Here is a 20850-nt window from a genome sequence, read left to right on the forward strand (position 1 = left end):
TGAAGATATAGGTGGATATTTTTAGTTCCTAATCAGTCTCCGACCATTTAACATAATTGTGTCCTTAAAAGAAGGGGTAGATTCATTAGAAGCATCAAAAGGGATGGGGGGATTAGGGGAAGACAAAGGGGTATTGTTAGTGATAGGTGAAGAATGAGGGGAGACAAATTTTCAGATGACAAGGTCTAAAGGTGTATGAGCCAATTTCTTTCTCTTGGTGGGATAATCATGGATCAAATGGCCTTCTTTCCTACAATAAAAACATGAATTTGGTTGATTTCAAATGAACTATTTGTTGGTAGATAGTTCAAACCTTGGACCAATAAGTTTGATGCATTTTGGTAAAGGATTATTGAGGTCTACTTCCACACAAGCTTTGGGATGATCCCATAAGATTGAAAATTTGTTAGAATTGTGTTTACGCTAGATAACTTTGCCTAACTGAGCACAATGTCATTTAAAAAAAGGTTTGAATGCCAAGTTAAGAAAAGGTGGCCCAACCCACATAGGGTAATGAGAATAGGAGGGTCCTTTAGGATGAAAGTTAAATGTCTATAAGCTTGTAGGTATAAGATTTGCCCATAGATGAATCGAGTCTTTATTGTAAAATGTCTTGAGCATGATTTGTCAGTCTAAACATGCAAGAAACATACCCTTTGTCAAGACTTCTTAAGGCCTTGATCTCCTGACCCCAACTTTCCCAATTAAAATGGATCCATATATAAAAATTTGCCTCAAAAGGAATGCCTTTAATGAAAAATAAAATCACAGTTCTATTTTCGCAGTCACTAATAACTTCTACAATGTTGTTAGGGAGTTGCATTTCTAAAACTTTACCCATTTTGGCATGTTATTGGTCTTCAGGAAGCGAATCCTCCATATCTTTACATGTTCTATCTTCATCAACAACGTTTTCAGCTCGAATATTTTCTTTTTCCATTCGCAAATCTGCCTTTTTCTTCATAAAAATCTCGGGTTTTGAGCAAGCACTATCCCCAACTTGCCTAGCCGCTGACTTGAGACATATTGGAGCTTCTAACCATAGAGGAGAGGGTTTGCTAGAAAATTCTTGACATATAAGATATATTTAAAATTGAGTGATTAGTAAATAAAAAAGTTAATGTAGACAAGACATGTAGATAAATAAAGTTAAGAAAGAATGAAAGAATATAATGTATAAAAGATATGATAACATTGTCTAGATGCTATGGAGATCTCTTAATAATAAATATAGTTTCAACACATATATAAAAGGCATAATATCATTGTCTAGTCTAGATGCTATGAAGATATTTTAATAATAAATGTAGTTTCAACACATTTTTGGCCCATTTTATAACATTCTTTGTAGATGAATAGTGATATTTCCATCTTACAAAATGAAGAAAAACAACTGTTAATTAAAAATTTAATAGCAACGAGGAGGGAATTGCTTATCCAAATCAACTACCAGAAGATCCGGCTTAAACCAAACCATGATAATGCCTACTTGCTTTCTTTTCTTGAACAGTTCTCTGTGTATCAGAATACGGCTACTGTTTTGTTGTCTTATTGATTATTTTAATCTTGTTCACCCAAAGAAAATTATTCCACTTCTTTATGACCAGCGATTTGACAAGCAAAGAAAGAGACTTTTGTGTCATTTTGTGAATATTGAGACGGTACAATTTAATTAGCAGAAGTCAGACCATTGTATGGCACACAGTTTCAGAGCTTTTTCGATGTAGCTTCCGAGAACATTCCTGTTTTTGAATTTGTTTTGACTTTTGATTAAACTTGTATGCCTACTTAGATTGTGTGTATTGATCATATTCCCACCATGTTCCCTCCCCCTTCGCTTGCTGACACGGTCCGGAGACTTTTCTTTTAGCTATTTTCTAACATAATTAAACTTCCTGCATTTCTTAGATTCTGTTTTCCTGGAAAACACCCATTGATTGGTAAAGGCTTTCCCCTCAGAACTCAAATGTCCGCTATCTTCAAGCCAGGAAAGTTGCAGGTTGCAAAGTATGGAGTTAGATTCGCCTAGCCCACCACAGTAAGTATAAGCTTCTGAAAGCTGATTAGGGTTACAAGTTTCGAGACCTTTTCTGTGCAAAACATTTGCTTCTTTGGTAACATTGCAGGGATTGCTAGAATAAGACTAGCTGTAATGAAAGTTAGAGATGAGCTATTGATTATAATTTTTGTTGGTCACTCAGAGAATTATAAAAGTTTTTTTAATATTTAAAATATAGGTCTTGGAATTAATTATTTAGGTTTTCAAATTGAGGGTTTGGATCACATTCAGGGAAGAAGATAGTGAAGAATTAGATTGTAGACAGTCTTAAAAAAACCAGTCTAGAGGAAGTGACCAAAGGACCAGATTATGAGATGGGTGACCTCATAGTCCAGTCCTCTTGCCATTTCTTCCAGACACGACTTCATAGTGTCTCTTTTGATCATTTTTCCTTGTCTTACTTAAGATTATATCTGCAATCTAATTCTTTACTATTTTATTTTTATCATAAATAATCAAATATAATCCTAAATATTGATTCATAAACGTACACAGTTGATTTCAGAATTAATCTTTTAAATACTATTGAACTGTTTAAACTCCAAAAAAATTTAGGTTGATTCCAGAAACAATCCTTTGAATACTCCATAGAATGTGGGAACTAACACTAATTTCTTTCGGAAAATTTTGAGTGGGGTTTTTTAACCAGAAAAGTATTGATTCAATAGTTTCTGAACTTTCTGTCGGAAATTTTAAGGGTTTTTAACTTGAAAAGAATTGGGTTTTTTAAGTGCCCAAATAGTGCTAATTTGTAAAATTGTTGTTACAGGTTCGCTGTTGGCAAGGTGAGTGCGGATTTTTTAATTTTGTCTGGAATCCCAAACCAGGCTTGGAAAGAGATACACAGTGTTTGTAAACTTAACTTAGACTTTCGTTTTAATGAGTATGAAGGTGTGGTATATTTGAGTTTCCCTTCATTCAGTATAGAAGATATCATCGTCAGAGATGGCGGATATGGGGAGTGCATTATTCAGAATGAGACCGATGTTTTCTCTGGCTGCCTGAAGGGTAATGATGATAGGCCGGCCCTGGTTTATGAGGGAGCCCTCAACCGGTTCCTGCATATCCTTCGACATTCAGATTTTGAAGCCCAGGTATATAAAGTTAAACCTTTTAATTTATATTATTATATAGTTCTTCTGTGATGTACGATTCCTCTTATTTCATTCTCAAAATTTATTTTTGATATATCCACCTGCACTCGTCAACAACGTGCTTTTTTTTTGGTCCCGATATTATTTTGTTTATAGGATAGGAAGATAAATGTGTATCCTAAGAATTTATTTTGTATACATTGCCAGTTAGGTCAAATATTTACAAATCTTCTTCTGAGGATTTAATGATATCAGATTTTCACAATCTATAATTTACTTGTTAATGCAATTTTTTCTGGATTAGATTGTTAAAGAGTTTTTTGTATCAATGTTTCATATCACACTTCTTGATCCAACATCAAAATAAAAAAGAGCTAAGAAAGACATAAGATGAATAATTGCATACTAAGACTGGTTTAAAAAGAGGGTCAGGGAGAGGGAAAGATAATCGAGCTTATACGTAGTAGAGCTCAAAGCCACTGAAAAGAAAATTCCAAATGATGATGATAATCAGTTCGTAAGTGATACTGAAGCCCTTGTATATAGAATTCAGCAACTTAAGCAGTATGTCATCCCAAAAAAGGGATGTTGAAATCTTTTGGCCTATGGCAAGTAGTTTCTCAAATCAACTCTAAATAGTACATAAATCAAATCAACTGTCAATGACACGTGCTGTGGTAATGTGGTTGAGATGGGCACCACAATGCAAAGCATCCAAGTCTTAACCCTCATGTTAATAGAGGCAGAGATCATAGTATTTGTAGATTCAAATAGATCCAAATTGTTGGTCCCAGTATTTTTTCATGTTGTTCTGCCCTAGTATTGTAAGTTTCATCAGTATTAAAATTATTTTACTTGATTTAGTAGATACCCGAGAACCAATCTATAATAGTTCTGTTGACTTGTTTGTCCACCAGATGCAGGAAGTTTTGAAAAAAAAAAAGGACGCCATTATTTTTGTGGGTCATTCCATAGGAGGTGCAGTTGCAACTCTGGCCATGCTCTGGCTCCTGGGAAAGAGGGAGAAGGTGAGCCATGTCTCTCCGTTTTGCATTACTTTCGGTTCTCCTTTGGTGGGAGATGCTAGGCTTGGGGAAGCACTTGGCCGTGAAAATTGGTCGGGCAAATTTTGTCACTTTGTTTCCAAGTATGACATTGTTCCTAGGATGCTGCTCGCACCATTTGAATCAATTTCCGAGCCTTTAAATGCAATTGTGCCTACTTGGCGGACCATGATGAGCACTGATTCTGTTACTGTATCAAATCCGCCTACTCAAAAGGCTTGCAAGACTCTTCTTAACAAAGTCCTACAGTGCACGTCTACAATATCAAACAATTACCAAGGAGAATCTGGTCATAGAAGCCCATATAGACCATCCGGTACTTACATGTTCTGTTCAACTGACAGTGCAGCCTGTATTGAGGACCCTGAAGCTATCTGGAAAATGCTCCATTTCACCATGCAAAGCACAGAGAAGAAGTCTTTTGTTACAGGCGCATGCATGACAGAGCATCTAGGCTATAGCAATATGTTGGAAAAGGTCACTGAATACCTACTTAAAAATGCAGCAAAAGTTGGAAACTTCATCTCAGAATCCTCCTTTGAGATGGGAACAGCTATGGAATTGGAAGCAATGGGTGTTGGGGCTCAGGTAATCTCATTACTTCTGCTTATCTTTTGTATATATCATACTCACATTGACTCATGTTTTTATATTCAAAATAAATACAATTATATAGAAATTGTTATTCTTATATATTACTTTGTAAGCAGCTTTTTTGCCATGGTTAGTTTCCTACTGCCAGAATTTAGCCCACTCTTAGTTTATGCCAAGTGAACACTTGAAATTCAAAATTTCTAGTTAGAAAAATGGGCAAAAGTATATGAAATGTAAATATGAGTATTCTAATGTCAGGCACCTTTATGTTAAAGGCTAGAGAGATGAGATATACCTCCTACAAGTCTCAGAGATGATTCAATTGCAAAACAGGAATTAAGAATGAAATCAATTCAAATAAAACTCCCTATTCCAAGATGTGCATATTGTTTCAATTGCAAAACAGGAATTAAGAATGAAATCAATTCAAATAAAACTCCCTATTCCAAGATGTGCATATTGTTTCCATTGTTTTTCTTCTCTTCGTGGTATGATGGCTCTCAGATATTGCGCTGGTAACCTGCAAGTGACACAAAGATTCGAAGTTTGTGATTTAAAGTAAAGATTGAGGAGGATTGAAAATAGAGATTGGATGCTCAATTTATAGAAAATTGGATGAGATTGATTGAAAGGTGGAACAAATTCATCAAGAGGTGAACTCAGGTGAGATCAAATGCAAGTTGATAGATGAACTGCTGATTGTAGGAGTGAAACTCAATAGATTGAATAGATTAATGGAGTCAACTGATTGATGAAAGAGTTAACTGAAGGAAGAAAAAGAATGATTGGAGGAAATAAAGAGGATGACACAGAGAGCTAAATTTAGAAAAAGCTAACTGAAAGATGGAAATAGAAGTTGGAGAGATAAATGATTTAATTAATTAATTGATTTAATTAATTAATTTAGCATGTGCTTGCATTTAGATTTAAATTATTAATTTAATCTTTGCATGAAATATTATTCAAATAATTGAATTTATTAATTCAATTTAGCCTTTGAATATATTTAGAACTTGACTTTGATTTTCAATTTGATTTTTGAAATCATGCACATGTGATGAATTTGGAAAAAATTAGAAGAATATGAAATTAAATGAAATTAGAATTTGGAGATTTGGAATTGGAAAAATTAATTAGCTAATTAAATAATTTAAAGAAACTATTTAATTATTTAGAAATGAAATTTAATTAAATAATAAAGACTATTTAATTTAAAGGATTAAATCACAATTAATTAAATAATAAATATTTAATTAATATTTAGAAGAGGGTTGAATGATTAGATGATTAGAGATAGAAATTGAGTAATTAGTAATTTATTTAAATAATGAAGATTATTTAAATTGGGAAATTAATCAGAATTAATTAAATAATAAATATTTAGAAAATGATTAAATGATGATAGAATAGGAAATAGAATAATTAATAAGATGATGAGGAAATATGAAATTAGAAGAATTTAGAAGAATAAGTTTAATTGACTTAATTAAATAATTAAAGAATTATTTAACTAATTAGACGAATAATTAGTACATGATCAATAAAACATTTTTAAGTGTCTACAATATTTATCAGTGTAGCCTTGAAGCTACCAGACTGTTTTCCAATGGCCTTCCCTTTAAAGTATTGTTTGGAATGTTATCTCCTACTAGGTGTGTATCAGACTATCAGCTTTGATCTCTCTGTGCACCCACTCAAAATTAAAGTGATACGTGCCTGCTAACTGGAGATCTCTTGTTCTTAGAACTAAATTAATACTTAGATACCTTCCTAACCGAAGTTGAATGTCATATTATTTATGACTGTTTACAAATTATTTTTATAGCCGTGATAGTTTCTTAGTTCTATGTATTCTTGCTCTCAATGTTTTTTTTTTTTTTTTGGAAGACACAGAGACTGATGAATTTTGCTTTTTAAACAGAATAATAGTGCATTTATTGCCCTCAGAGAAGCTGGATATTTGAAAAAGAAACATGTTCTGAATATTGAGAAACTAAACTATGAGTTGAGCAAGTACCAAAGCTATATGGCAGAGCTGGAATGGTACAAAGTGACCTGTAGGGCCAATGGCGTTGGCTATTATGACGCTATGAAATCTCTTGGTGACCTTGACAGGAAAGATTTTCGTGCAAATTTGACTAGAATATCTCTGGAAATATTCTGGAATGATATTATTGAGAAGGTGAAGAATCATTTATTACCCAGTGACTTTCAACTCCAAAATAAATGGATCAATGCTGGTAATACATACAGAAGACTTGTGGAGCCCCTGGATATTGCGGACTTCTATCGCCTCCACAAAGATCATGGAAGCTATCTTGCAAATGGGACCAGACCAAACCGTCACATAATTCTGGAAAAATGGCTCAATGATAAAGATCAAACTCGACTTGAGAGAGTTACAAAAGTTAGAAATTCTCGCACAAAGTTCGCATCATTGACTGAGGATTCCTGTTTTTGGGCCCATTTAGAAGAGGTTTGCAAAGTTTTAAAAATTCTTCAACAAGAGAAAGACCAACACCAAGTCATGAACGCCCAACTGAAAAAAATTCTAGAAAATTTTGAAGACTATGTGTGGAGGATGATCAAATATCACAGTATCTCTGTAGAGGTTTTCTTGCAGGGGAGTAGCTTCATGAAATGGTGGGAACAATGTACACATCTTCAGCTTCATTCAAACCCTGATTTGTTCACATTCATGGAAAATGAGGGTTGGAAGTTGCAAGGTTAGAAGAAAGAGCCTCTCCTTGTTTGAGAGACACAATTTAACTCATATTTTCATTTTATTGTTGAAGCATTTTCTGGGTAAACTGCAATGAAGTTATCAAATTTTGTTTGCAAGTTGTTAATTTATCTGGTTTCTTCGTCCTGGTTCATAAAGTTGTCTCTTTGAGAAATTTGATGCTTCCACATTCTATGATAATGACTGAATAGGATGTTTAGGCATAGAAGGATAAAACCATCATATTCCAGACCACTGAGATGGCCTATCATTAGGATGGATTGATATGCTACCAATAAGTTGTCTGTGTGTAGTAGTGTACAATCTAAATGATTTTTGGCGACATTCAGAAAACTGAGCCGATAAATGACTTCTTATCCATACCCTTAAAATGTAATTTAGGTGTGTTGATGAAAGTGTGGTCTATTTATGATTTCATTTTTCTGTATTTCAGCAGACTTTTATTCCAGTGGATTGTTATGCCCCCATGCCTCAAAAAAATGAAAAGTAGAGGCCTATTGTGAGGTTTATGGTCTATCTATGATTTCATTTTTCTGTATTTCAGCAGACTTTTATTCCAGTGGATTGTTATGCCCCGATGCCTCAAAAAAATGAAAAGTAGAGGCCTGTTGTGAGGTTTACCATCACCTGAGAATGATTATGCATATCATTGTTAGAGGATTGACTTTATGTCAATTAATATTTAACAAACCTTAAGGAAATATGTCCGTACCCTATTATAATCTAATCTATAAATCTAATTAAGGAACAAACATAAGAATTGAGACTGAAATGTGAAGAGAAATGAGATTAGAGATGCTTAGCTGTCTCAATGACATTATCAGTTTTGCTCTTTGACATGCTGATGCGCTGCAACAGATGTGATAGAATCTCAGTTTGCTATTGAAATGACGCTCAGATGACAAAAACAGACTATTACTGAAACTCCTGGCTCCTCGGACTAGGTCTTGCCACATGGTCTTGTCTTCCTCTTTGACATGCTGATGCGCTGCAACAGATGTGATAGATTTACTTGCTTGCATGCGTTTACCTACATCTGAAACAGGGGTTGCACTAAAAAGCACCTTGGCGCTTGCTCAAAAGCAAAATTTTTATGACTTAGTCTTGACTCATTGATGAGTTAAGCCTGTAAGTCTGTTTAAATTTATCCAAAAATAAGATGTTTGATGCAGATTTTGTACTTCAGATATTCTTGCAAAAAGTGAAGTGCTAATTTGTTTATATCTAACACTGACACAGAGATTTGGTGCATATGCTCACAAGTTTCCAAATGGTGGGTTTAGAAAGTGAAATTTTAATAAGAAATGAAATCTTGTACAATTTATGTAAGCAATTGAGAATGCTTCTAGATTATGAATATTTTGGATCCTCTTTGTGGTCCATCACAATGAGGAAAAACATGGTAAATTGTAAACTTTGTTCATCTACTAGATGGTCAGGTGGGAGAGCAGGGAACCAAAAATGACAATTAAAAGGAGAAACGAACAAAACCTAAGATAATTAATATGCATACCTAAACAAGCACACATTTAAGCAAGAGTTTGTAGATTCAAAAGGTTGACTAGGCAAAACAATGCAGCCTTTTGAAGGACTTGTTTGTGCCACATGGCTTAGTTCAAGGCCCGGAAACGGTGTGAAGAGCGTTAGGTCTAAACATACCAAATAGATTAAATTATAGAGTATGTCAATACTTGTGACATCTATACAAACCCGAAGGGTATGCAATTTTATCCTATTGTGTTTCTCACAATATGCTCTACAACACGCTCTAGTTTCTCCTAAGTTGGGGGCGCCCTTTTCAAGTTCACATGGTTGAAAGGAAACTAAATGGAATTAAACAACTCCCTACTCGATTTTTAGAGAAAATAGATGTTAAATAATCTAGGATCTTTACAACTTTAGAAAGATAATCAAACATGCAATAATATGTAATAACTAAAAACACAAATGACAATATAGACATTGGGAAAACCTGTTGGTTCCAATTGATTACCTAAATCCTTCTAGAGATTTGTCAACTTCTCATACTTAAGCATTCTAGGGTAGTGGTTAGTGAATAGGAACAATATAAAAATTGTTTCCTTTGCACTTTAAGTTCTGCAAGACTTGGTTATTCTAGTTCGCAGATGAGGTATTGCAAATAATAGAAAGCTTTCACTTCTTTAGATCCAAGTTTTACATTATATTAGAAAATTGTGGCTCAATAATTGGATTTACTCATTTGCTGGTCATGAGAGCATATGATCCTATCCTTAATAAAAGAAATATTGAAAGTAATTAAACTTTTTTGTTTGAAATTGATGATTCTATTATGGTTCAGAGCCAAGATGTCTGACTAGTGCCTATCTAGGGTTACAAATTCAATCATTCAAGAGGATACAATATACAAATAAATGAATATTTACCGTAGAGTTCCCAATATTATCAACTTGTAATAATACCCTCAATATTTGATTTATCTATAGTTCTACTTTGAGATCCATATCATTCCACCCAACACCTTATGTTTTCCTTGAGTGTAATTTTAATATTTTGCTTGAAAAGATGTAGAAATTAGAACACACACCATGAAAGTACACAACGATGTAACATGTAAAACTTGTTTATTAATTTCAAAAGTTTTGAGCACAATGAAAATGGAGACAACTGAGATAAACACTCCAAAATTTTGTATTCATTTAACAATATAAAAATTTCTGCTATAACACCTAAAAAAAGATTTGTACAAGATTATACATGACTAACTAGGACTCAGACTTCGAACAATCCCTTCAAAATGTCCCAAGATTCCCCTTTATAACAACATGAAAGCAACAAGCTTAAGGCCATGTACAATTCAATTGTTATCACGATATGTAATTGTTTGAAGTTACATCAAGACAAAACGGTATTTTGAAAGAGTGCATTAGAGAAAAAAAGCATCATCATTCATCGTTGGTGGTAGTTATCTTTGTTGACGACTCACCTGTTGTGATTGCATATTGATCCAATACAGATTTGATCTCTTTTGATGAAGTAATAGACTATTTAATCTCCTGTCCGATGATGTGGCATTTGAAACTCTTGCCTAGAGATCCATTGAAATGCGGATCAAATCTTTGCATTAACTTCATTAGAAAATTCAAAAAAGGGTAGCTATAGAGATAATTGATTGAAATGCAAATCAAAAATTGCATTTATTTTTTCTAATTCTTATTCTCCAACTTGCTCTTGGAAGTTAATATTTCGATGAAATATACAAAAAGTTGATTATGACAAGGGTTTAGTCAAGTGGCTTGTTGTATTTATCCTGCTATTGATTTTAGATGACCTATGTGGTCACTTGAATGCTAGAATCTATTGAGTGTTGGCCAAATGTTCTCACCACCTACTATCTAATGTTGCTCTAGTCTCCATGATAAATCTAGTGTTGTTCTCTCAAGTACATCATTCTTCTTTCATTAGTTCACAAGTTATGTAGGTGAAAATAAATGGGACCTATAAGCATGTCATGCTAGATTGAATTAACCAGTGGTGTAATGAAAAAGGGCTCTCAAATTGGCAGTTTTGTCAAAGACTATAAGACTAATATGTGTCATGCTATTGTAATAACTCATCTTATATATAGAATGAGTGGTGTACTCCACCAAAGAACTTCACGGATTTAAGAGCTATTAGCACAATAATATGAGGTTGTTAGATTGGAAACTTCTATAACATACATGGGTCATTGACCTTGAAGTAGATCAATTGACTTTGAAGTGCTTTGCTCATTTACCTTTATGATATAGAACCCCAGATTTCTAGAAGTTTTGGATTGAAAACTTGCTTCTACCTTCAGGGTGTTGTGACCATTAGATGAAGGCCCCTTGTGAAAGATCAAACAATACAAGAGGCTACCAATAAACTTGTCCTTTATATTTTCTCCACTAATGACATAGTGATTTTATGTGATAAGCCTTAACATTTTCTCCTAAGCACATCACTCTTCTTTCTTTCATTGGTCCCCAAATTCTTAAAGTGAAAATAAAGGGGTCCACAAATATGCCAAGCTAGATTGAATTGACCAATGGTCTAATGAAAAAAAGTCTTAGATTAACACTTTTCGCTAAAATGTGTCCTATTGTACCAACTCATCCTATTTATCATATGAGTGATGGGTTCCACCAAAGATCTTATGTGTATTTAAGAGCTATTATCATAGTTATATGAAGTTTCTAGATTAGCGAGTTCTATATCATACATATATAATCGATCTTGAAGAGGATCAAATAAGTGAGGTGCTTGATATGGAACCATGATTGGGGGGACCCACCAATGACACCATGTTTATATATTGACCAATGACCAACAAATTTTTGTTAGCAATCTAAAAACTTCATCACAGTGTGAAAACCTACCATGTCACCAAACTAGTATTATTGTTCCTTTTATTTTTCATCAAGATGACAAGGTCCACCTTATTGATGTGGATTCTCTAGCCAATGGAGCAACAATTTTGAGATTTTAGATTGACGACTTTAAAATGATTCGTGAATTGTTGATCTTAATATGCTTGAATGGTTTTGAATTTCTTTATTCTATGCTTTATCCCACAAGCAACAACCTCCAAAATTCTCAAAATTGTGCACAAATAACCAAAATTCTTAAGGAAAATTACTTGGCCACCATTAAATAATAAGATCATGCAAGACAAATTGATCTCACCACTTATAAATTGAAGAGAAAGACCTCACTAAAGATTAACAAAGTAGGCAAACTCCAATAAAATGGTGTTGAATAGATGTAGAGTGCACAAAATTGTCCATGGAGAAAGCCATTGGGCCAAATTGAGGATTGAGAGAAAGGATCTACATGTTGTACATTGGAAGTTTGTAGATTGAGAAAGATTAAAAGGAGATCTGTTGTATTTGGATCATGGACATAAATTAATAGAATTATTAATTTTCTTTTACTATTTCATTTTTTCCTAAAAGAGTTTCTCAAGTTTAACATTGTCTCTTATGTGTATTGTAGGCTGAGTATGATTTCACGTTTTTTTATAATGTTTTGCTAATTATTGAATTAAAAAATAATATAATTGTAATTTGGATCATACAATCAAAAGCTTTAAAAAATCTTGTTATGAGTTCCTTAAATTGATTTCTAACCAAAACAAGTGGTAGCTGAAATTTAGTTAACTACTATTTAGTGAAACATATTTCTTATCATGACATTAATGACAATATCTAGCACTAAATTACTTGAATGGTCATACTAATAATTAAGAAAAGCTTGGAAAATAAAAATAAAGAAAAGCTTTATTTTAATAATGACATTATAGTCATGGATAAGAAATATCTTTCAAGTATAGTTTGGGTGATAAGAAGTGGACAAAAACGCTTAATTGAAATAATTGATAACTTCATTGCTATGAAACTTCTTGACAAATCTCATTTATATATAAAAGAAAAATAATGAATGTTAATCACCATTGACCTTTACAAAAAATGAAAAATGAAAAATAAAAAAATTGTCGAGGTAATTAATAACTTCATTACCTTCTCTCAAATTCTTATGGAGTGGAATGTGATAGCGGATTGTTTGGGCAAATGGGCAGATATGTAGTGGATAAGAGATGTTTACCTTCGGATTTATTTCATATATTGGAGCAAATAATTATGAAGGATAGTAATGTATAATTGTTTGGTCTTTGGTGAGCCATTTACCATTCTTGCTTAATTACTTTTTATTGTAATTAACAAATTGTTCTCTTTTATATGAAATAAACCAAAAAAAATAAAAATAAAAAAGCTTTATTACGATGAAACTTCATAGAAAGGAAAAATCTTTTTAAGGTCACTTGAAGGGTGAGGAGTGGACAAGGAAACAAACACTAGAGAAAAAATGGATGGCTTCGTTACCATGAAGCTTCATGGCTATCTCATTTTTTATATATAACTTTAAAATGCATTTGTAAGAGACAAATTTTCCACATAAGTTCAAGGCCAAAAGGAAAGAACGCAAAATATATTAATGGCAAAAAATGGGGCCACATACATTTAGTCCTTCCCACTATGCATTATGGACTCAACTTTGAGATGAACTAGAAAAGTAGATGTTTTATGTTTAGTGTTAAATTCATGCAAAAATATTAAAAAAGAATCAGATTGAAGTAGGTATATTGACTTCATATTTTGCATACTATGAAATAATTTGTTGATGTTATTGTTTTTAAATTTTTTAAAATTAAACACAATAAATTAGTTTGCAAATCTTGTGGGGCTTTAGCAACATAGGGTTTAAATTAAGAGTAAATTAAATTAATAGAATTACAATAATAATTGTAAGAAAATAAAAAATAATCTAAAATTGATATTTTAGATTTAATCATATTTAGTCATATTATTAAAGTAAGTGTGAAAGAGAGATTTAATTTTATAATTTAAAAATGTGTGTCAATGAATATTTTAGAATTAAATTGATATATCAAAGTCATGTGGTCTTATTTAAAAAATGTCTTATATTCTATGTTAGATTTATACTTTTTGCTTTGGATCAAGTTTGTGGATATGGATTAAGTCTATAATTGAAGATTCATCTAATCTATATTCAATAATAGACAATATATAATTATATTATATGATTCACCTAAATTGTATACTTCTCATGGACTATCTTTTAATATATGAAGACTAGTGGTATTTAAATATAATCTGGTAGAGCACATTAGACACATATCTCTAGTCAACCCACATTAGACACATATCTCTAGTCAACCCACATTAATGTGTATACAAATATTACAAACAATACTCTTCAAACATGCATATGCTAATGAACTTTACTAAATTAAATTAAGTGTTTCATTTCTAAATAAGAAGGATAACACTTAGAATGATCGAATAAGATAGGAGTATTAAAAGAATGCATTGAATGTCATATTCAAAACGTAATAATGTATCATGTAAATTTGTCTCAATATTACCAAATTTTGAATTGTGAATGTGAAAAGATCTTCTAGGTATTGTAATATCTTAAAAGAAAACTTCTCCCTCTCTTGGTTTTTTTTGGTAATGATATTGAACAAAATAGTTTTCAGTAGCTGAAATTTTTATATTTTTATACGGCCGAGTCTGACAGGACTTTTCCATCTTCTCTGCGCCTTCGCTATTGACTTCGCTCCGGAGACTTTTCCAATGGGTTTTCAGACAGACTTCTCTCTTCGTACCTCTGTAACTAAAAATCAAACGAGCTCTATAAAAGGTTGTTCCTTTATGATCATTAATACCAGGGAAAGAGCAGATCGCAAGCCATGGATTCAGATTTTTCAAACCCTCCACAGTAAGTATGAGCTTTAGGGTTTTCGTCAAGGTTACGATTTTGAAGACACTTCTATGCAAAACATTTGTTTCTGTTATTAATTGATTGTGATGGGATTCTAGATCTAAACAATTTTTATGGAAGCTAGAGATGAATTTAGTACGAAATCAGTCAGAATGTTTATTCGGTGCTAAAAATACAATAGAAATGCGAATTTTCTTTCCGCAAACTCTAGGAGAGTTTAATCAGAAAAGCATTAGAGGTATTGTAACTGCATAATGCTTAATTTTTGGGCACACCCATTTGGTGCTAATTTGTGGATTTGTTGTTATAGGTTCAGTGTTGGCCGGGAGCTTGCAACTTGGATTGCTTTCTGTGGAATCCTGCCCAAGGCTTGGGAGGCGATACGTAGAATTTCCAAAAATAGAGAAGATAGTTTTCTTCTGATAAACGATGAAGCTGTAGTATATGTTGCCTTCCCTTCGTTTCATAATGACGATTCCATTGTACCAGATAGCAAATATGGAGAATGCTATATCCAGAATGAGAAAATCTTCTCTGCCAGCCTCAGTGGTGACGATACTAAACCGGCCCTTGTTCACAGCGGAGCTTTCAACCGATTCCTCCATATTCTGGAAAGTAAGGATTTCAAAGCCAAGGTGAGTAGACCCTTGTTCCATATTATAAAGTTGCTTTGTGATGTTGGATCCCTGTTTTTGCATTTCATAATCTAGCTCAAATGACCAAACAATTCAGTCACTGTCCACTTGCAGTTTTATGTCTAATGCAATTTTCTTTGTTGATGCTATTGGTTAATGGGATATATGTTTGATCAGACTAACACCTTTTTCTGTTTTTTTAAAGTTTTGCCTACATGTTATCATGGCTGCTTGACACAAAATACTAGACAACTGGTCTAAAAGTGCAGCATTAGCCCAAAATTTACTGATCCTAGCCTTAGTAAAACTTAAAGCCGTCAGTTTCTTGCACCGAAGGTACCTTTCACTCAGGAAACTGAAGCTCTAGATATGAAAAACTCACAATCTTAATTGCCATCCTTAATAAGGATGCTAGAAATTTGTGACACATTCAAGTAGCTTTGAAATCTGTCTGTAGTTTCAAACTTTTATTGTTATCATTGATCAATGTTAGTATCATGTACTCATGTATGTTTGTTAACTCTGCATCTTTTCACACAGAAAAGTTATGCTATCATAAATTTTACAAATTTACAGGGCATTTAGCTCATCTATTAATTGAAATTTTCATTCATCCAACCCCCCAAAAAGTATTTGTTTGTCAAAGAAAAGAAAAATAATTGGTATTTCCAAATGCATCTCCAATTGAAGTGAATCAAATGTTATTATGACTGGGCAATGGTCAAGTGGTTGAGATAGGCATCATAATTCAGAACATCCAGGGTTAAACCCCGGTGAGAAAAGCCCATGATATTAGGGTGTTCCTGTAGCTCCATATTTTTGTAACCCAATATTTGTACATTTCATACTCCCATGTCGTTGTGCCCCCAATGTTTGAAAATTCGATATATTCATATTCTCATGGCTTTGGGATTAACAAGCAGTAGCTTATTTAGTTTAGTCAATAAGGGGTTACAGAGGATCCCTTCAATTTTTGGTCGGCTTTGTTACAGTCACAATGATATGGGTAGAAATCCCAAAGGTTCAGGGGAGAGACTTGAACCATGTCGTTCTCATGGTGATGCTCTAGCTTTAGCACCCAGTCACACGCTGTACAAATATCAAACAATATTATCAATCAGATATTCATCAATTTTTTAGTGTCATCATTGAAAGAGCATATTTACTTCATTTAGTAGAGATCTAAGTTTATAAATAGAATGTAATACCCTTTTTCTGTTTGTTCCATCAGATGCAAGGTTTAAAGGAACAAACCGTTATATTTGTGGGCCATTCTGTAGGAGGTGCAGTTGCAGCCCTGGCCACTCTTTGGTTTTTAGAAAAGCGGTTCAGAAACTCCTCTTCTTTTTGTATTACTTTTGGTTCTCCTTTGGTTGGAAATGCTACACTTCATGAGGCAATTGGGCGTGAGGATTGGTTGGACAGATTTTGTCATGTTGTCTCCAAATATGATATTGTGCCAAGGATGCACCTCGCACCGCTTGAATCAATTAAAATGCCTTTGGATGCAATTGTGCCCAACTGGAGGAACAAAATGGGCCAGGACCATGTTGCTCCATTACAACTTTCTATTCCAGAAGCTTGCAGGATTCTTCTTGAAAATGTCCTAAAGTACACATCTACAATAGCAAACAATTATCCTGGAGAATCTGGTGTTCGAAGCCCATTTGTACCCTTCGGTACTTATATGTTCTGTTCAACCCATGGCGCAGCTTGCATTGAGGGTTCCGAAGCTGTACTCAAGATGTTACACTTGACTATGCGAAGCCATGAAGGAATACCAGATGATCAAACTGCACATGTCTGTATTTCAGAGCACACAGATTATGGTCGCATGTTGGAAGTTATCACTGAAGAGTTGTTAAATGCCAGTCAGATCGCAAACTTCGTTGCAAACTCCTTTGAGCTGGGAATAGCCCTGGAATTGGACGCAATGGGTGTTGAAGCTCAGGTACTCATTCCTATCTTTTGTTGCTATCGTAGTTGCATGATTCATAATCTGCATAACATAGATACAAATTTGCAATATCGAGAAAATTGAGTTTATTTATTATTTTATCATGCGTAGACTTGTTTCCCTGTGTTTAGCTTTCTCGTACCAGAGTTTGGCCCAGTCTTTATAAGTTCTTTAAGTTAGTCAACCCCTATCAGGATGAACTTTTGAAATTCAACGTTTTTAGTCAGAAAAATAGGCAAAAGTATGTAGAATATGGAAACAGACAATTGAGTACTTTACTGTCCTGCCCCTGCATTTTGAGATTTAGATTCAAGTTGGAGAGAGGACACGAGGTACCATGAGCAGATATGGGCAGAGTCTTATGTTCCCTGAAGTCTCCGATGTTATTCTATTGATATTTTATCCCAGATTAGATGGGGTCCTTCCTCTGCAATAAGTGTAATCATAAACTTAACCACCAGACTCATGTGGACCTGTACTAGTAGCTTCCCTCCAAGCCATGTTTTGAATGCTGACACGTAATAGTGTGGGTTGTGTTTAATACCAATGAATACCAAACTCAAAACCGAAATGATGGGTATGATCCACATAGATAAACAGTTTGTAAATACAATTAACTGGGCTTGGGGTATACCCCCCAATCTCTGTTGAACTGCATTTTTCTGGTGAAGAGTATTTTATAAGAAAAAGGGTTTAAATAATCCAAACCAGATATACAAGTGAGGACACACCACATGGTAGTCCTTGACCGTCTGAATACACAGTAAGCGATAAACAAAGCAACCAACACAAAAGGACCCAATCCAAAAAAGTTACCCTGAACTGGGATATGCCCAAAAAAATCCATTTTGGAATTATATCCACAACAAAAACAAAATGCACATATCATATCTCATCACACCTATCAAGATCTGTTAAATTATACTTATTAGTTCTATTTTACCCTTGGTTTCTATAGCCGTGTTAGCTTCTTAGTTGTCTAATTTTTTTCCCTCAACGTTGTTTCCTTTGTTTAGACACTGAGATTGTCGACTTCTGATTTTCGGGCAGGATGATCATGCATTTCTTGCACTCAGAAAAGCTGGAGAAGAGAAAAATGAGCAAGATATAAACATTGAGAAACTCAATATGGAGTTGAGCAAGCATCAAAGCTATATGGCACAGCTGGAATGGTACAAAATGCGTTCTAAGGACAATGGCCCTGGCTATTATGATGCTTTCAAACAGATTGTTGAGAGGAAAGATTTTTATGTAAATTTGGCTAGAAAAAGGTTGGAAGAATTCTGGGATAAGATTATTGAGATGGAAGAGAAGCATGTGTTGCCCATTGACTTCCGAACCAGAAATAAATGGATCAATGCTGGTACTGCATATAGAAGACTTGTAGAGCCACTGGACATTGCAGACTACTATCGTACACTGAAGGGAAACAAAAGCTATCTTTCAGATGGGGCCCGACCGCATCGTCACATAGTTCTGGAGAAATGGATGAAAGAAAAAGAGCAAACTCGCGCTGGTAGTGGTAGAGGAAAAAAAGGCCGCACAAGTTTTGCGTCCTTAACTGAGGACTCAATATTTTGGGCTCGTTTGGAAGAAGCTTATAAAGCCTTGATAAATCCCCAACAAGAGCAAGACATGAATGCCACTCTGAAAGAAAGTCTTGAGTTCGAAAAATATGCTGAGAGCATGATCAAAGATAAGAGTGTTTCTGTTGAGGTATTTCTGGAGCAGAGTAGCTTCATGATTTGGTGGCAACAATACAGTCATATTCAAACCCAATCCCCACAGTGGAATTCAAGCTCTCCCTTATTCAACTTCCTGGCAAGTGAGAGTTGGAAGCCAAAAGCTTAGGAGGGTTTTTTTAATGCAGTATATCTAATTAATATCAGTTAATTTCACACTTAATAGTGGTTCAGTTTGTCTGGTAGATGGAACCCAAGTAAGTTTTGGTCTAAGTACCTTCTTGAAAAACAATTATATATTTCTCGTAAGTTTGTTTTTGTATCTTTCTTTCCTATTAGATCTTTGGATTCAATGTATTGCTGTAACTAGCCCCCACGGGTTAGAGTAGTTGGTCCTAAGTTTCGGGTTTGCTCTCTGGGGTCTTGGGTTTGACTTTCTCTCTCGGAATTATTCTACCACGGACACCGGAGGCGGTGCTGATGGCACCGTGGCATCAGGGATTAGTCTCGCCCCTTGCCTGAACCAGGGTAAGGTCGGGGCGCTGGGCTGGGGCCGGGGCCGCGGGGATACCCCAACGACAACAAAAAAAATGTATTGCTGTAACTAGTTGATTTGTGAGGCTTTTCTCTTGTATACATTTGTCATTGTTTCATGTGGAATAATATGGGTGGATACGAGTAATTTATGCGTTAGGAGTTCTTTATTTGCAATTATTTGTTAGTGGGTTCATATATTTTATTTGTGGTTTAGGGTAGAAGGCAAGTTAGTTATGATAGAGAGTTCTTTATTTGCAATTATTTGTTAATGGGGATATTTTTATTTGTGGTTTAGGATAAAAGGCAATTTAGTTAGGATAGATTTTTTTGCAATTGAATAAAATTTGAAGAGTTTTTAAAGATATTTTGTTGATTTATTAGTTAATTTTTTTTGTTAATATTTGTTATATTTGGAAATTTTAGCTATTAGATACAGCGGTTTTTGGATTTTAATTATGTAATAATTTTTATTGTTAATGTTGTGATCTTAATTTATTGTAGGATGAAGAAAATAATCATGTGATTTGAGATATAGATGATAGAAATGATTATACAGTTAAAATCTAGAAACATTCATGTGATATTATGGGTTGTGAAAATTTGATGTCTATAACTTGAACTATCTTTTTAGCATAAAATTTGGGTGGATTGAATGATAGAATAATGTTACAATACCACTATTGAGTTGGAAGATCAATTATTTGCACCTTCTCTACTTTTGCAAGTGGCCAACATTTGTTGGTAGAAGTAAATGTTGATAATCATTTCACTAGGAAGGCTAAAATCAGCTCTTATCTCCACTTACCTAAATTTGGGCACATAGTTTTTTGTCAATACTTGAGATCTCGTCATTTTGTCCAAACAATTTTAAAGCACATCAAAGAAGGATACCAATTATTAACCAAGTCAATTGTCATTCTTTAGGCTTTTATCCACCATTATTGTAATGATATAAATTGCACAAGAGAGAATATAATATGAAATATGTTGCAAATGCTTGATAGAAATATGCTCCTTCAAGGGGGATGCCTTTAGTAATCTTCAATGAGAACTCAATACTCAACATGATCATATTAACTAATACCTTCTATACATACCATACTTGTGCCTTGGTTACCACCCAGGCTTAGATACTTAAATGACTCTTAGGATGACCTAAATCCATGTATATGATTGTAAT

The 20850-nt window shown here is 33.9% G+C and overlaps 2 protein-coding genes across 3 annotated transcripts; both read left to right on the plus strand.

Moving 5' to 3' along the window:
• Positions 1-1603: 1603 nt before the first annotated feature.
• Positions 1604-7648, plus strand: LOC131075173 (senescence-associated carboxylesterase 101). 2 transcript variants are annotated; one of them, XM_058012000.2, is made up of 5 exons: positions 1608-2038; positions 2829-2844; positions 2951-3153; positions 4071-4805; positions 6733-7648. In XM_058012000.2, exons 4-5 carry the CDS (start codon positions 4071-4073, stop codon positions 7540-7542), a joined length of 1545 nt encoding a protein of 514 aa, XP_057867983.1. In that variant the 5' UTR covers positions 1608-2038; positions 2829-2844; positions 2951-3153; the 3' UTR covers positions 7543-7648. The 2 variants fall into 2 exon arrangements, with proteins under 2 accessions (XP_057867982.1, XP_057867983.1); XM_058011999.2 differs by having other exon boundaries at positions 1604-2038; positions 2829-3153.
• A 6962-nt stretch (positions 7649-14610) lies between these two features.
• LOC131075172 (lipase-like PAD4) lies at positions 14611-19826 on the plus strand. The gene is made up of 4 exons (XM_058011998.2): positions 14611-14856; positions 15170-15494; positions 16726-17445; positions 18502-19826. Exons 1-4 carry the CDS (start codon positions 14828-14830, stop codon positions 19300-19302), a joined length of 1875 nt encoding a protein of 624 aa, XP_057867981.2. The 5' UTR covers positions 14611-14827; the 3' UTR covers positions 19303-19826.
• Positions 19827-20850: the final 1024 nt, after the last annotated feature.

Source organism: Cryptomeria japonica, chromosome 5 (genome assembly GCF_030272615.1).
Source record: "Cryptomeria japonica chromosome 5, Sugi_1.0, whole genome shotgun sequence".
In the NCBI taxonomy this organism is placed as follows: domain Eukaryota; kingdom Viridiplantae; phylum Streptophyta; class Pinopsida; order Cupressales; family Cupressaceae; genus Cryptomeria; species Cryptomeria japonica.

Excerpts from the sequence above, each read along its gene's own strand:
- LOC131075173 (XM_058011999.2), top strand. The coding sequence starts at position 2,010 with ATGGAGTTAGATTCGCCTAGCCCACCACA. Across the intron at positions 2,039-2,828 it reads GATTCGCCTAGCCCACCACA|GTTCGCTGTTGGCAAGGTGA; the intron begins GTAAGTATAAGC and ends TTGTTGTTACAG. Across the intron at positions 4,806-6,732 it reads CAATGGGTGTTGGGGCTCAG|AATAATAGTGCATTTATTGC; the intron begins GTAATCTCATTA and ends CTTTTTAAACAG.
- LOC131075172 (XM_058011998.2), top strand. The coding sequence starts at position 14,828 with ATGGATTCAGATTTTTCAAACCCTCCACA. Across the intron at positions 14,857-15,169 it reads GATTTTTCAAACCCTCCACA|GTTCAGTGTTGGCCGGGAGC; the intron begins GTAAGTATGAGC and ends TTGTTGTTATAG. Across the intron at positions 15,495-16,725 it reads GTAAGGATTTCAAAGCCAAG|ATGCAAGGTTTAAAGGAACA; the intron begins GTGAGTAGACCC and ends TTGTTCCATCAG.